This window comes from Alosa alosa, chromosome 7, assembly GCF_017589495.1.
Source record: "Alosa alosa isolate M-15738 ecotype Scorff River chromosome 7, AALO_Geno_1.1, whole genome shotgun sequence".
In the NCBI taxonomy this organism is placed as follows: Eukaryota; Metazoa; Chordata; class Actinopteri; order Clupeiformes; family Clupeidae; genus Alosa; species Alosa alosa.
Window position 1 is genome coordinate 6,761,619 of NC_063195.1, and position 17,698 is coordinate 6,779,316.

Consider the following 17,698-nt stretch of genomic DNA (forward strand, 5'->3'; position numbering starts at 1 on the left):
ATGGCAATGGATGTCATTCTCTATGACATCATTTCCTGTCACATGATCCTCTGACATAATACATACCAAATTTCTCCTTAAATGGTGGTTACACCACTTGCACCACTTCATGTGGTTGACGTGATAGACAGGATTCCCCATATTAATTAAAACATTCAGAACAATGGGGTTTCATTACTTGTATTAAATATAGAAAAGTTCTTGTTCAAAATCATGCCAGATTATTTTAGAAGGGATTTTGGAGAGAATTTCACTTTTTTTCAGCAAGTGTAATTATTTGGTTCAAGTTGTTGTGGTTAGGTCCCGATCCCACCCCATCTCTCTCTCCCACTCACTTCCTGTCTATCTTCACTGTCCTGTTGGAATAAAGGCAAAAAGCCCCAAAAAATATACTTTAAAAAAAAAAAAAAGTTGTTGTGGTTACACCGTGTTGACAATTTTACCCAAATGCAGTTAATACTATTTCAAAATTAAATAAATACAAAATTTTAAGATCAGGGTTTGATAAGAATGATGTTTGAAAATAATTTGTCGAATTATTTTTAAATGTTAACTATTTTAAATGTATCTAACCCATATGTAGGCCTACACAAAAAAATGAGCGTCACGTCATTGACCCAGTAACAGAACAATACAAGCAGGTTCTTTGATTTGATGTTAGGAATTACCTTTTAAATGTATAATGCAGAAATCTCATTTGCCACATGTCACATGCCACATGTAAAGTACACTTTGTAAAGAAATAATGTTTAATACATTGAATTAAATTCCGACTCTTATTTTGACAATATTCCGAATGACGGCCATATTGGAATTTTCATATAGTCCCAGGATCCACGCAGGTATGGGAGTCTCGTCAACATGTTGACGAAATACTTGTTTCTTGTCTTATCCAATCTAAACAAAGGGCCAGCTGAGGAGCAGCGAATTTGACTGAGGTAAGTGTCTGTTACGTTAGGTTTGACATAACAACAGAAACACTATAACACTATCGACTTCTTGATTGCACACTGTAGCTTAAGTTAACGTTAGGGTTTAAAACTACTCGAAGGCTATTGAGAGTGAGGAGGAGTCACGTGCCGATTTTGGTTGATTTGAACCCTAGTCAAGTTTGTCAAGTTAAAAAAGACTACTCTTGCTCCAATCCGGATGCATGTGGTCCGTGTAACTACCTTGTTCAGCACACAGACCTTACTAGGGGTAGGCTATTTCATACCGCCGTCTCGCTATCTGGAGAAATCATCTTTGGCCACCGCTATTTAGGCTAGGCCTACCAATTTCCGGCTCCCATTGATTTCCATTCAACACATGTAAACAAAACGTCAATTATGTGCTTAAACCAACGCCGCTGACTTATACCAACCAGCAACCATTTCACGTTGATAATAAACTACATTTTGGTACAGCATATAGAGGAAGGAATAACAGAATTTGGCTGAAGCAGTAAGGAGAAATTGTATGTGTCAGCCCCTAAGACTGCCCATTGCCTAAATTTGTGCTCGTTTAATATCGAATGTCAGAGTAGGCCCTAATTACATTCCAAAACGTACCTTAATGATATTCAATTGATAAAGGAACGAAGTATAAAAAGAAAAACAGAATATAGCAGATGGATTACACGAATAATTGACAAGGAAGTACTGTAAGATTATTCAACGGTCGCATAATTCAGGCCACTAGATGGCGGCATTTCATTCCATTTCGGGCCTTTTTTGCCTCCGAAGTGAAATAGTGATGACTTAGGAACTCTGCAACTAGAAGGACTAGAGGAAACATTTAAAAAACGGTCTTCACTAATAAATATCACACTTGCTAACCTGGAAATGAGGTCCTATGTCCAAAATCCTGAACCACCCAGACCCCCAAAAAAACTGTAACAACCCCAACAAGGGTCATGTAAAGTAGCCTACTCTTCTGAATGCTTTATATAATTTTTTAGAACATGAGAAAATAATTTTAAAAACATTCTGTTGTTTTGTGCAGCTCTGATTACAGGCTGTTTCGGATCTTGGCATCTTTGGTCCATTAGGAACATGGATCTCGCACCACCGTTGAGCTCTGGCTGTAACGTGACGGAAGCACTCTGGGGCGATCTGGGACTGCTGGTGAAAGAAGAAGATATAAAAGAGGAGGAATATGGTCATATGATTGCATGTCCAGATGAAGAAGAAGAAAAGCCCTTTGCAGAGCTTCACTGTAAAACTGAAACGGACGTCACAGACTCTAACTATGAATCACTACAGACAACAGTGAAGATGGAAGTGAAGATAGAAGAGGATGAGCACGATTATCTGCTGGAAAGTAAGTCCTCTCAGATCCCCCTTTCAAACACAAATCCATAATCAAGTACAAATTTTACGAGACTTAACAATAAAGAATAAGGTGTACTCTCAGTGTTCCCATACATTGACTAATATGTGGCGGGGCGCCATAGAATAACAACTGGCCGCCACAATGAAAATCCTTTTATTGAGCTGCGCTTTTTACGCACGCAGCCTTTCCTTGCCCCGCCCCGCTTTCTCTCGTAACGAACCTGCCGCCCCTCCTCTGCATGCACATTTAACAAAACATTAACAATTGTTGAACGATTGTTGTTGGCACGTACAGTGTAGAAGCATAGAAGACGACGGGCTAAATTGCTATTAAATCCGCTTAGCATCGTGACCAGGCTTGGAATTTCAACATTGTAGGGGCAAGGCCACTTGGCCTTCAGTTGGGCATATTTGGTGGGGGGCACAAAGGCCACATGTCAGGGCACCAAGGCCAAAGTTAACTATACAGTAGTATGCTATAAAAATGATCAAAGTTGTATTCACTGCAGTAGACCTGCATCACTGTATGAAACATTACAAAAACATAAAACATGACATATTACATATAACTGTAAATCATTTGATCATCTAATATTTTCAGATATCTAGGCTATATTTTACATTTATTTTGTATTTGGCCTGTTATGAAATCATGTATTGAACAATTTAAGCTCAGCTTTAAGAAACTCAAATAGCCTAGATACATGCTTAGCATTTTGTGATCATTAAGGCTACTTTCACACACTCTTATTGTCAGCTGTCCTCTGATTTACCGATATCTAGGCGACATTTGTAATATTTATTTTGTATTTGGCCCGTTATGAAATGATGTGGAACAATTTAAACACAGTGTAAAACTTAAATCCCAAATTTGGAGACATCCATGTATGTTGAAATTTACTGCAAATTCAAAACGGGATTAGTCTGGAACGGCTAACTGTACAGGGGACTGTTTTCTGTTTCTGGGACCTTTCTGTTCGGTAAGGTCTGCTGTTTATTCTGATATATGGTTTGTCATATGTTAAACGAAGGGTTCGTGAAGTATTCCACCGAGATTAATGGGTAGGGAGATGGACGCAAAACCTTCAGTAGAATTTATGATTAAATTGAATGATATTTACTTTTCTCATGAACCGCTTCACCACAGCAATTAGCGGCTAACAACGTTTAAAAGCTGAGAAAAAGCTCGTTCATGTGATACTTGTGATGTCTGTGTGATGTAGGCTACTTCGCAAGTAGTTCAACTGAGAAGAATGGGTTAATTTGGACGCACTTTCTTTCTTGCGCTGTCACTTTCTTCACTGCGTAATTTGCGCTGTGAATGCTACGATTATTTTGACAGGCCATAGGCTAAATATATATCGCTATTAGTAGGACGCAAAGCAGAATATTTAAAGAAGGGGCACCAAGGCCACCGTGGCCTGTAAACCTCTGATTTTCAAAGGGGCGTCACGGCCAACGCAAGGGGCTACGACGGCCATGGCCGTCGTGGCCGCCGTGAAATACCTACTCTGATCGTGACCATGCTGCGCAAAATGTTTCAAAACTGCTGCATTCAAGTTAACTCTGCTAAGGTCTTATCACAACATAGTACATTGAGAAGACTAAACTAAGCCAAAGTCCTTTTAGGCAAGTCCCTCCACTTGGCGGCCATATAGCAACGCTTTTTGGGCACTCATCGGGCATCCTATTCAGCAGAAATGCGCGTGTGCAAGGCTTCACGACACCAATCTTGCTCCAGCGGCGAGTTCACAACACATGATTGGGAAGATGTCTTCACAACACACCATATGATTGGCTCAATGTATTCACATCAAACCACATGATTGGCTCAATGTATTCACATGTCGACGTTTTGCCAAGGAAGGGGTGGGATATGTGTAGACAACGTTACAAACTAACCCCATGCATTTCTATGGAGGATTTTTTGAGTGCTGTGTCTCCTCATTAGAAAGTCTCTGACTAAGTTAAGTTATGCAATCAAGCCATATCTCTATGCTAAGGTTAGAATCTTTACTGTCTATGGTTAGAATACTGTTTGGATGTCGAGTTTAGCAGCATGCTTTTACAGCTACTTGTCAATTGCGACTAGGTTACTTGTGCAGGGCACTGAATGTTTGCAAAATCCCGATGTAAATCAAAAAGTGTTTTCCAAGACTCAAAAGTGCTTATCCCAAGGAGAAGAATTACAAACCTTTATTTTAACTAACTACATCCAAAACATTATGAATTGCATCCACACATATCAGCAGCCTTTTAAAAACGTCACAGATTCCTCCCTCACGAAAGTCTTAAAGTAACAGGCACTCAATTAGACCTACACACTACCAAGACAATCTTAAAGTGACAGTAACTCAACTTAAACCTACAATGTAACCCATTCCATTATAGACAACACCAGTTGAGATCAATTGCATTGTTTTTTGACTGATGGCATTTTAAACTTACACTTATTCCATATCAGCATTGTGTTTTGCAACATAAGCAGCAAGAAATGTGAAGGTAAATAAATGTGTACTCACCATATTGAGTAGGCTATGGCTTTGAATACATCAACATGTTTGTTGGAATGCATAGATAAGTAGCCTATTTGTTATTGTAGGTTAACTCCTGCGGGATGTTTATCCATTCTGTAGATAAACTATCAAACAGCATAACGTGCTACAGGGTTCCCACGGTTCAAGGAATTTCTGGAATATCATGGAATTTTGGAAAGTCTATTATAGATATGGAAAGTCAGGGAATTTTTTTATAATTTTGGGGCAAAGTCATGGAATATCAGGGAATTTTGTTGCAGCAGTTGCCAAACATTAATACAAATATATTTCCACGGAAAGTTGGTGTATATATAGTTATTAGCTTTACTGCTTGCTTGAGTTGCCCAACTTTGTTTATTTTATGCCCATTCATTCATCTCCTGCTCTAAAAAAAAGTAAAAGATTCTTGAACGCTACGCGCCTGCTCAGAAATCATTGGTTGGTATATTGCACCATTCATTATATAGTAAGTCATGGCAGCTGTAATTCATGGATTGAGATAAATGTAGAGACCAAATTTCCCTCACGGGATCAAAAGAGTATATATACTTATACTATACTTCAGGTTTTTTTTTGTCAGGGAAAAGTCATGGAATTTTACATGTGATTTAGAGTGGGAACCCTGAGGCTATCTGTACTGTAGACTAATTAATTACTTTATTAACTCATTGGCTCCCAATTTAAATACAACCGTTGACTGCCAATGACGTCTATAGACGTCAATTACGTTTTTCAGGCTGGGGAACGATCTGGCGGAGCTTGTCACTGAAAATCAGGCTTGTAAACAGAGAACGTACTAGTGAACTGACCCGCTAGGTGCTTTCTGGCGACTCTAGCTTTTTTCACATCATCTATCGCAGGCTAGATATGAACCTGCTGGTTAATGTCGATTCTTGCAATGAAAATTTGATCAAATCAGATGTGATCCAACCCCCAAAACTTGATTACTTTTCAACAACTGGGCCATGATGCAGTCTCAAAAGATATCTACTAAAACATGTCCTATCTGTTCACTGACCCTCTCTGTCTTGTAATGTGTAAGTCATAACTAGTGATTTATATTTCTATCTGAAGTTAGATATTTCCTCGTCAGTATCTAATTGCTGAATGTGGAACATCTATCGTCATTCTAAGTCTCTATGGTAACTCTTCCAGGCGTATCAGAACATCCACATGTAATGGCACAGAAGATCCATGGACAGAGTGATGAACTCAACCTGCAACTGAAGGGAGGTCTGCACCACTGCTCGGTCTGCAAGAAGACTTTCATGACCCTGAGAGAACTTGAGAAACACCAGCAAACACACTCAGTTTGGGTGAATGAAAACAGGTCTCACAAAAAAACACATACATATTCTCATTGTGAAAAAGCATTCACAACACCCTCACTAGTTAACCACCACTTGCTTACACACACTGGAGAGAAGTCTCATAAATGTGCCCAGTGTGGAAATGCTTTTATAACCTCCACAGATCTCAAACACCACATGCTTGCACACACTGGAGAGAAGCCTCGTAAATGTTTGAAGTGTGGAAAAGGGTTTTCACACAGCTCAAGTCTTTCTCGCCACATGCTTGTACACAAAGGAGAGAAGTCTCATAAAAGGTATCATAAATGTTCCCAGTGTGGAATATCATTTACAACATCCCAAGATCTTCAAAACCACATGCTTACACACTCTGAGGAGAAGCCTCATAAATGTACCCAGTGTGGAAAAACTTTTTCACAAATTTCAAATCTTTACACCCACATGCGAATACACACTGGAGAGAAGCCTCATAAATGTACCCAGTGTGGAAAAGCTTTTATAACCTCCACAGATGTCAAACGCCACATGCTTATACATACGAGAGAAAAGCCTTATGAATGTGTCCAGTGTGGAAATGCTTTTTCACAACTGTCAACTCTTAGGAGCCATATGCTAAGACACCGTACAGGGAAGCCTCATGAATGTGCCCAGTGTGGAAAAGTATTTATAACCTCTACAGATCTCAAATTCCACATGTTTACACATACTGGAGAAAAGCCTTATGAATGTGTCCAGTGTGGAAAAGCTTTTTTACAAATGTCATCTCTTAAGAGCCATATGCTAAGACACCGTACAGGGAAGCCTCACAAATGTGCCCAGTGTGGAAGAGCATTTGACAGATCTACAGATCTTAAACGCCACATGCTTAGACATACTGGAGAGAAGGCTCATATATGTGCCCAATGTGGAAAAGTCTTTTCTAATGGTTCAGCTCTTAAAACCCACGTGCTTACGCACACCGGAGAGAAGCCTCATAAATGTGCCCAATGCGGAAAAGCTTTTTCACAAATTTCAAATCTTAAAACCCACATGAGAGTACACACTAGAGAGAAGCCTCATGAATGTGCCCAGTGTGGAAAAGGTTTTTCACACTTCTCAACTCTTAAAAAGCACATGCTCATACATACTGGAGAGAAGCCTCATAAATGTGCCCAGTGTGGAAAAGCATTTATAACCATCACAGATCTCAATCGCCACATGCTTACACATACTGGAGAAAAGCCTTACAAATGTGTTCAGTGTGGAAAAGCTTTTTCACAAATGTCAACTCTTAAATGCCATATGCTAAGACACCCTACAGAGAAGCCTCACAAATGTGCCCAGTGTGGAAAAGCTTTTACACGCTTGTCAACTCTTAAAAAACACATGCTCAGACACACTAGAGAGAAGCCTCACAAATGTGCCCAATGTGGAAAAATCTTTTCTAATGGTTCAGCTCTTAAAACCCACGTGCTTACGCACACAGGAGAGAAGCCTCATAAATGTGTCCAGTGTGGAAAAGCTTTTTCACAAATTTCAAGTCTTAAAACCCACATGAGAGTACACACTAGAGAGAAGCCTCATGAATGTGCCCAGTGTGGGAGAGGTTTTTCACACTTCTCAACTCTTAAAAAACACATGCTCATACATACTGGAGAGAAGCCTCATAAATGTGCCCAGTGTGAAAAAGCATTTATAACCATCACAGATCTGAATCGCCACATGCTTACACATACTGGAGAAAAGCCTTATAAATGTGTCCGGTGCGGAAAAGCTTTTTCACAAATGTCAACTCTTAGAAGCCACATGCTCATGCACACTGGAGAGAAGCCTCATGAATGTGCCCAGTGTGGAAAAGGTTTTTCACGCTTCTCAACTCTTAAAAATCACATGCTAACTCACACTGGAGAGAAGGCTCATAAATGTGTCCAGTGTGATAAAGCTTTTACAACAACCCGTGATCTTCAACACCACATGCTTACACACACTAGAGAGAAGCCTCATAAATGTGTCCAATGTGGAAAAGCTTTTACACGAAATTCAACCCTTAAAACCCATTATGCTAATACACACTGGAGAGAAGCCTCATGAGTGTAGAAAAGTATTTGACAGGTCCACAGATATTCTACTCTAGCAGGAGCATAACTTGTTATGATTATCGTTATCGTTATCATTTGGTGTGAATGGGCCTTCACTCGGTAGGGCTGTAACGCATTACCAACCTCAACGATTCAAGCTAACAACACCAGCGGATTACAATATATAATATATCTGTATTATTTTATATCCTGATATAAAAAGAGAGAATATTGAATGTCTGATATTTCTGACGGCACACTTTATGCAGATTAGACTATAGCCTAGGCCTACTAAGACAACTCTACCTCTTTAATTCAGCTGTCTGGTTGAAGCCTGGACATATTGCAAACAAAGTAGCATAGTTGGCTAGCTTATCATAGTCTACTGATTGGACTGTCCGGTTTCCCCATGTGTGTTTAAGTTTCAGGGTAATACTTGTTCTCCTTGGGACAGGCCCTTTTGGGAAACATGGTATTGAGATGACCAGTCAACTTGAACGCAAGAGTTTTAAACAAATGTGCAGCATGCTAATGATGCTAAGTGGATTTAATAGTAATTTAGCTAGTTGTCTATGCATCCTTGCTTTCACGATTATGAATGTATTTGGATTGTGCATGCCGAGTCACTCGTGTCCATTGAGCGAGAGTGGGGCAAGGAGAGGGGGTTTACTTCTATACTGTTTGGTAAAATTGAATACATAGTCTACAATGAAAGCAACGAGAGGTTTGACTTTTTTTTTTTTTTGACAACGAGGGGCTACTGGTAAATAAAGCGGAGGTGTGTGTCCACTGCAAATCACTGTATGAAACACTAAAAAGTGTGTGTCGCGGTTCTGCTTTTTCACACCGCGACGCAGGTTTGTGGATATGAGTGTTGCGATTTCGGTTTCGAATCGCACGTCATTACAGCCCTAAAGCAAACTTTCCTCAAATCTTCAAAGGCACATGGTTGTACACACTGGTCAGAAATGAAGTAGCCACATAATTGCGAGGCGTACAGTTTAACAGGGTTTCCATGAAGTCATGGAATTTCTGGGATAACATGGAATTTTAATTTAAGCCTATTCCAAACATGAACCCCGAGTTCGGCTGCGATATAGGTAGATATGACAAATGTGACTCTTCAAAAGCACATGATGGTACACACTGGTCAGAAATGATGAAGCCACTTAATTGTGAGGCGTACAGTTGAACAGGGTGCTCATGGTTCATGGAATGTCTGGAAGTTCCAGACATGGGGTCCGAGCTCGGCCGTGTTATAGGTAACGGAAAGCTATGTTCCAAGTCGGGGACTTTTATTTTGTCTTTTTAATTGGGCAATTCCACGCAAAATTGTCACGTCCAAAACGGCAACTGAATACCATGGCATTGTGTTAGCGTTATGGATGTGACAGTTTTGTGTGGAATTGCCCAATTATTCTTTATTTAAATCATTTTACCTTGTGCATTTTATTTTTCTTTTTTTATTATGATCTTTATATTTTAAACTATTCTTTGACTATTGCCCTTCTATGTTTTTATTTGTTATTACTGTTTGCATTTGTTCATGTAAAGCACATTGAATGATCTCTATGAAATGCGCTATATAAATAAACTTGACTTGACAATGCCATAAAAGTGCAAAAGATAAACTGTGAGCGAGTGTAAGAAGTACCTTACTTCAATTATCAATTAATTAAAAAGTGACCGGTGGGCGGGACTTCCGGTTAATTAAGGCGGGACTTCCGGCAAGGTATTTGATTTCCGGTGAGGGCGGGACATCCGGTCTTTGAACTTGTCATCAATTGAGTCTGACAGGTTGTTTGAATGTGGCGGGTTGCTTTTGGTAGGAGTCATGTGTCTGGGGGAGGGGTTGTGTGTGTGTGTGTGTGTGTGTGTGTGTCTGCATGGAGATAGTCTGCACGCCTCTCTCCGAGAATGAAGTGTCCAGACTCTGACATGCAGCCGCCCCTACCACATGCTCGTTGGACCCTATACCCTACGAGCCTACTTCAGTCCATCAGCCCCACCATCGCCTCCAGCTATCACACATGTGATCAATGCTCGCTAACCTCCGCACATTTCAACAGCGCTCAAAATGGCCCGGGTAACACCGCTACTTAAGAAAGCTCTCAACCCTGCTCAAGTCGAGAACTACCGCCCTGTCTCACTACTGCCTTTCCTATCCAAAGGCATTGAACGAAGCAGTCTCCAAACAGGTCTCTGACTTCCTTTTCACAGAACAACCTTCTGATCCAAATCAGTCTGGGTTCAAAAGCCCACTCTACCGAAACGGCTCTGCTGTCTGTAACAGAAGCCTTAAAAGAAGCCAGGGCGACCGCCGGTCATCAATACTCATTCTGCTTGACTTATCGGTTGCCTTTGACACGGTTAATCACCGATCCTTCTCTCTATACTTCGCTGACATGGGAATCTCCGGTTCTGCTCTCTCCTGGTTTGAATCCTACCTCACAGGACGCCATTAACGTTATCATGGCTTGGTCAGCTATCCGCACCTCACCATCTAACCACAGGGGTCCCCCCAGGGCTCAGTGCTGGGCCCCCCCTCTTTGCTATCTACACCACCTCCTTGGGACAGATTATCCGCTCGCGACGGCTTCTCATACCACTGCTATGCAGACGACACACAGCTCTATCTGTCCTTTCCACCTGACGACCCCTGGTTTCAGCACGGATCTCGGATTGCCTTTCAGACATAGCTACATGGATGAAGGCACACCACCTCCAGCTGAACCTCTCAAAGACTGAACTGCTGGTCATCCCAGCTAAACCTACCATACACCACGACATCAACATCAATTTGACTCCCTGTCTGTTTCACCCGACCAGGACTGCAAGAAATCTAGGAGTTGTTCTTGACAACCAACTAAACTTCTCGGATCATGTTGCCTCAGTCACCGGGCATGCCGCTTTGCACTCTACAACATAATGGAAAATCAGGACTTACTTGACTCAAGATGCTACCCAACTTCTGGTTCAGGCAATAGTCATCTCACCCACTGAACTACCAACAATGCCCTCCTGACAGGTCTCCCAGCCTGCGAGTGAAACCACTTCAGATGATCCAGAACGCGGGCGGCGCCGCCTGGTCTACAACCAACCCAAAAGGGCACATGTTACCCCGCTGCTCATCCAGCTACACTGGCTACCTATGGTGGCCCGCGATCAAATTCAAGTCTCTAACGCTTGCCTACAAAGTAGTCTCCGGTTCTGCTCCCACCTACTTGAATGCCCTCATACAGACTTACACTACCTCCAGACCACTGCGCCCTCTGACTTAACGACGCCTAGCTCTACCACCGTACGCCAAGCCAATCCAAACTTTTTCTCATCTGTTGTTCCTCGTTGGTGGAACACACTGCCAGTTCCTACAAGGGCAGGGACATCCTTTTCCACTTTCAAAAACTCCTGAAGACCCAGCTCTTTAGAGAACACCTACTCTCATAGCAACACTTACAACAAGTCTTACTGATCCTAGCACTCACCAGCCGCTTTAAACTGACAAGTAACTGTTAAAAAACAGCACCTCACCGAACACTTATTCTTACTGTACTCTAATGTTTTTTTTTTTGTTTTTAAACTGTCCTAAAATTGTGAGAATTGTTCTAAAAACTTACTGTTTACCATGTTGTTAGTCGCTTTGGCTAAAAAGCGTCAGCCAAATGTAATGTAATGTAATGTAATGTAAAGATAGTGAATTTGACAGTTTTGTAGGTTTTAGTGTCATTTTTGTACTTTTATGATCATTTTGTATGTTTTTTTAGTCATTTCGTGTTTTTTGGCCAGGGGCCAGGGCTTGTGTGTGTGTGTGTGTGTGCATGGGTGGGGGTGGTACACGGATGTGCTGGTAATGGGTGAGCGTGTGTCCAGGGGTGGGGGTGTACAGGGATGTGTGTGTGTGTGTGTTTTGTGTGTACTGTACATGGTTTGTGTGTGTGTGTGTCTGCGTGGAGATAGTGAATTTGACAGTTTTGTAGGTTTTAGTGTCATTTTTGTACTTTTTATGATCATTTTGTATGTTTTTTTAGTCATTTTGTGTTTTTATGGCCGGGGGCGGAGGCTTGTGTGTGTGTGTGTGTGTGTGTGTGTGTCCAGGGGTGGGGGTGGTACATGGATGTGATGGTCATGGGTGCGTGTGTGTCCAGGGGTGGGGGTGTACATGGATGTGTTGGTCGTGGTTGGTGTCCTGTTGGGGGATGTCATGGGAGTGTCATGCGCGAGCAATTATGAGCGCCGTTGTTAGGGAGAATAAAAGTGGTGTAAAAGTATGGGTAAAGATAGCAAAGTAAGCATGGCTATGCGGGTCCTAGTAGCGAGCGGCCAAGTGGGGCCCCTAAGAGAAAACATTAAGAGAAATCATTAAGAAAAGACACAAGAGAAAGCTATAGGCATCAGTATAGGCATCTGTTGAGTATGGATGCCTTTGAATTTGGCGGGGGTGCTTTTGTATGAGTCATGTGTTTAGGGGGTGTCTGTGTGTGTGTGTGTGTACAGGGGGTGTGGGGGTGTCTCATGTGCAGGGGTTGCGTGGTGTGTGTCATGAGGTGACCATGGGAGTGTTGGACAATTATCAAAAATCAAAAATGATCCAAAAAATATGTCTGTATAAAAAAGGTTGGCATCAACAGAGTTTTAAATTCAAATTCATCAAGATTTTCATCAAGTCATTGAAAAGAATAAAATATATCAGACAGCAGAGTGGTGGAGAGAGGGTAGGGGCTGGGCCAAAGGTCTGTGCGTGTGTGTGTGTGTATGTGTATGTGTGTGTGGAGAGAGAGGAGGGGGTTTGTATGACTGTATGTATGCTTCAAGTTTTAGTGATATGAACCTGAATAAAAGAATCAAGGATGTGATGATGCCAAGAGCCTAAAAAGGTTTCAGCCATGTGTGTGTGAACTAAAATAAAAAATAAATCCTACATTTAAGCTGAACTTTAAGGTTCAGGGTCATACATGTCTAATGTCATGGCTCCAGGGCCCTGAGGGAGTAGGTTGTGTGTGTGTGTGTGTGTGTGTGTGTGTGTGTGTGCATGCTTGCATGCTTGAGAGTGAGAAAGAAAAAGGTTTGAATGTTTAGTTATGTTTATGTTTTTAGGATTATTAAACTGAATGTGAATGAACTGAATGATCTGATCATGTCAAGAACCTTCTTTCATATATGTTTCTGTGAACTAGAATAAAAAATAAATCATAAATGTAATGTTCAGGGGTAAGCTTGTCTAACGTCATGGCTCCAGGGCACTGAAGGTTGCAAGTGTGTGTGTGTGTGTGTGTGAGAGAGAGAGAGAGAGGGGGAGAGAAGAGAGAGAGAGGGTCTATGTATAGGTACTTTATGCTGAAGATGGGTGTGTGTGTGTGTGTTTATGAATGAAGATTGGGGAGGGGAGACTTGCTGTACTGTAGGAACGCACAGACCTTTGACCCAGCCCCTACCCTCTCTCCACACACACACATACACACACACACACACACACACACACACACACACACACACACACGCACAGACCTTTGACCCATCTCCCTACCCTCTCTCCACACACACACACACACACACACACACACACACAGACCTTTGCCCCATCTCCCTACCCTCTCTCCACCGCTCTGCTGTCTGATACATTTTATTCTTTTCAATGACTTGATGAAAATCTTGATGAATTTGAATTTAAACTCTTTAAACCTTTTTTAACAGACATATTTTTTGGTAGGGATGGCAATTGCCTTTATGAAACATTGTTCGCTCAAGCTTTGAAATTGTTCAATTTGAAACACACACCTCAGAGCTGTTTAGGGTGAAACAAATCTGTCAAATGCTTCAGATTAGAGATGCAGTCTTTAAAGTTCGTGGGCTCGCTGTGTTACCTGTGTTCAGTCTTTGTCAAAAGCTAAGCAGCATGCCCTTGGTCAATTATTGGATGGGAGACCACATGAAGTCACAATAAAGGAGTCTTATTGCTGCCACTATGTGTTCTCTAAATCACTTTCTTCTTATAAAAACTCTCGATTTTTGACCATTCTAAGAGTTTAGTTGAAACTGTGTGGTTAATGGTGAAGTAAGAAAACATAAACAGATAATGATCTGAAACAATACCTTACAAATCAAACGGGATCGAACCACATTTGAGCAGCCTGGGCTACCGTGCAAAAACACCCTCACTAACCACTACACCATCATGGTTAAGCTACACTGTTAATTGAACGCGCAGGCACGCCAAGCCGACACTGGTGAAATGCACCGAAGGTTCACTTAATTTTGGTCACATGACATGGGGATTTTGAACGATGTTTCAAGCAGTGGTCACATGACATGGCTGTTTTGAACCACGTTTCGAAGCAGTGTTTCGAAACACTTGTGCTTCGAAGCCTCGACACTGATTCGAGACGTCGGTTTCGAAAGTCACACCCCTATTTTTTGGATCATTTTTGATAATTGTCTAACACTCCCATGGTCACCTCATGACACACACCACACAACCCCTGTACACACACACACACACACACACACACACACACACACACACACAGACACCCCCTAAACACATGACTCATACAAAAGCACCCCCGCCAAATTCAAAGGCATCCATACTCAACAGATGCCTATATAGCTTTCTCTTGTGTCTTTTCTTAATGATTTCTCTTAATGTTTTCTCTTAGGGGCCCCACTTAGCCGCTCACTACTAGGACCCGCATAGCCATGCTTACTTTGCTATCTTTACCCATACTTTTACACCACTTTTATTCTCCCTAACAACACCGCTCATAATTGCTCGCGCATGACACTCCCATGACATCCCCCAACAGGACACCAACCACGACCAACACATCCGTGTACACCCCCCACCCCTGGACACACGCACACCCATGACCATCACATCCATGTACCACCCCCAGGAGAGGTCGTCGCTGATGTGCACCCCCAGAAATTTTGTGCTGCTCACTCTCTCCACAGCATCTTCGTCGATGGACAGTGGTGGCAGTTGTTTGTGGCCTCTCTGAAAGTTGACAACAATCTCATTGGTCTTGCTGACATTTAGCAGGAGGTTGTTGTCTTTGCACCATTTAGCCAGCAGGTCTACTTCTTCTCTGTAGTGAGCCTCATCGCCCTTAGTGATGAGGCCCACCAGTGTTGTGTTGTCCGCAAACTTCACCAGATGGTTGGAGCTGTGAGTGGTTGTACAGTCATGTGTTAGCAGTGTGAAGAGCAGGGGTTGAGCACACACCCTTGAGGGGCCCCCGTGCTCAGGGTCAGAGTGCTTGAGGTGTTGTCCCCGACACGTACTGCTTGTGGTCTCTGCAACAGGAAGTCCAGCAGCCAGTTGCAGAGGGAGGTACTGAATCCTAGCTTGTCCAGTTTGCTGATGAGTTGTTGTGGTATTATGGTATTGAATGCTGAACTGAATTCAAAACACTCGTTACAAAATATCAATATGGCGCCATCATCCAGGCTCGTGCCCCTGTTGTGAAGGATAGCTCACTTAATTCAAAACGCTCGTTACAAAATATCAATATGGCGCCATCATCCAGGCTCGTGCCCCTGTTGTGAAGGATAGCTCACTTAATTCAAAACGCTCGTTACAAAATATCAATATGGCGCCATCATCCAGGCTCGTGCCCCTGTTGTGAAGGATAGCTCACTTAATTCAAAACGCTCGTTACAAAATATCAATATGGCGCCATCTACGGGGTTTCCTTTCCTTTAAGATGACTTTTCAGACTTATTTTGAGAGAAAAAAAAACCCTGTCTTATATTCAGCCAATACGGTAATTAAATTGGGGCAGGTGGCAGTTGAACCAATCAAATGAAAAAAAAAAAAAAGGGCTGTCAATCGAGGAGGAGCCTCGATGAACCTTTTCTCGCCATTTCCACTGTGGAGGAACCTTTTCAGCTCAGAGAGGTTCCTTGGGGAACTTCTCAGCAAGGTTCTTTAAGGAACCCCTTAATAGGTTTAGGGTTCCTTTAAATTAGTAGGCTATTATTATTATCAGAATAGTATTATTAGGTTATTAATATTGTTATTATTATATCAACATTTATTCATGTTAATATTCATGCTATTGATCATACAAAATAGAACATTAGAGATTTACAAGATAATTACAAGATTTTATTTTATAATTGTTACATAAACAAGTTGAACAAAAATAGAAATAAACAGAAATACACACATATGTTATATAATGCCTTTAGGGCAGAAGATAAGATACAATAAGCAGTTCCTTAAGAAAATAAATAGTTGGCCATTTTGATGACCGCTGGGGAGATCTTGCCCTCTGGGGTGTTTGACATTAAGTACTTCAACAAAACTAAGAGTGTTCTTCACTTTTTTGTGGCATTCAATGTTAAAAACAAAATAAATTGACGTTGCCAATGCCTGGGTGACGTCATCAACATTTTGAGTAAGGATGTCTGTATAGTCAAGCTTTATACCGAAACTGGCATCCAAGAAGGGGTTTCCTGTGATCACCAGGACTGGTGTTGGTACCTCTGGATCCTGGCAAGCAAAAAAAATGTTTTAAAAATTGCTGAGAAATATCCAGGCAGCATATTGACTAACTGACAATAAACCTACCTTTTCGTTGATCATAAAGTGCGTTGGGGTCCTCTGAACAGATGTGGGAGGAGCAATGTTGCAAAGATCACTTGCAGACCTTTTGTTAAAGGTAAATAGAAATGTGAAAGATGATTAAAAAATAAATAAAAAAGATGCACATAAAAATGACACCCCAAATCACACCGTCATGATGGTCCGATCAATATCGACATCAAGCTGATTTTGAGATTCTGAAGCTTACAGGTGGGTTTTGGGTGGGTTTCTCATTTAAGTACATTACCATGGCAATGGATGTCCTTCTCTATGACATAATTTCCTGTCACATGATCCTCTGACATAATACATCCAAATTGCTCCTTATATGGTGGTTACACCACTTGACATTTCAAGTGGTTGACGTGATAGACAGGATTCCCCATATTAATTAAAACATTCAGAACAATGGGGTTTCATTACTTGTATTAAATATTGAAAAGTTCTTGTTGAAGATCATGCCAAATTATTTTAGAAGGGATTTTGGAGAGAATTTCACTTTTTTTTCAGCAAGTGTAATTATTTGGTTCAAGTTGTGGTGGTTAGGGGGCGATGTGGCGCAACAGGCTACAATGCCCGTACCATGAACGGGTCCAAGTGCCCACGGGAATCCAGGTTCGACTCCGACCTGCAGTCATGTCCCGATCCCACCCCATCTCTCTCTCCCACTCACTTCCTGTCTATCTTCACTGTCCTGTTGGAATAAAGGCAAAAAGCCCCAAAAAATATACTTAAAAAAAAAAAAAGTTGTTGTGGTTACACCGTGTTGACAATTTTACCCAAATTCAGTTAATACTCTTTCAAAATTAAATAAATACAAAATTGGAAGATCAGGGTTTGATAAGAATGATGTTTGAAAATAATTTGTCGAATTATTTTTAAATGTTAACTATTTTAA

General features: G+C 41.5%; 1 protein-coding gene across 1 annotated transcript; it reads left to right on the forward strand.

Moving 5' to 3' along the window:
* The first annotated feature begins 833 nt into the window (after window positions 1-833).
* On the forward strand, window positions 834-8,337 carry LOC125297264 (zinc finger protein 493-like). The gene is made up of 3 exons (XM_048247521.1): window positions 834-938; window positions 1,984-2,301; window positions 6,005-8,337. The coding sequence occupies exons 2-3, from the start codon at window positions 2,034-2,036 to the stop codon at window positions 8,227-8,229; spliced, it is 2,493 nt and encodes an 830-aa protein (XP_048103478.1). The 5' UTR covers window positions 834-938; window positions 1,984-2,033; the 3' UTR covers window positions 8,230-8,337.
* Window positions 8,338-17,698: the final 9,361 nt, after the last annotated feature.

Bases quoted from the DNA above. Each gene is read 5' to 3' on its own strand.
- LOC125297264 (XM_048247521.1), top strand. From the start codon at position 2,034: ATGGATCTCGCACCACCGTTGAGCTCTGGCTGTAACGTGACGGAAGCA. The intron at 2,302-6,004 runs GTAAGTCCTCTC...TAACTCTTCCAG, and splicing joins GCACGATTATCTGCTGGAAA to GCGTATCAGAACATCCACAT.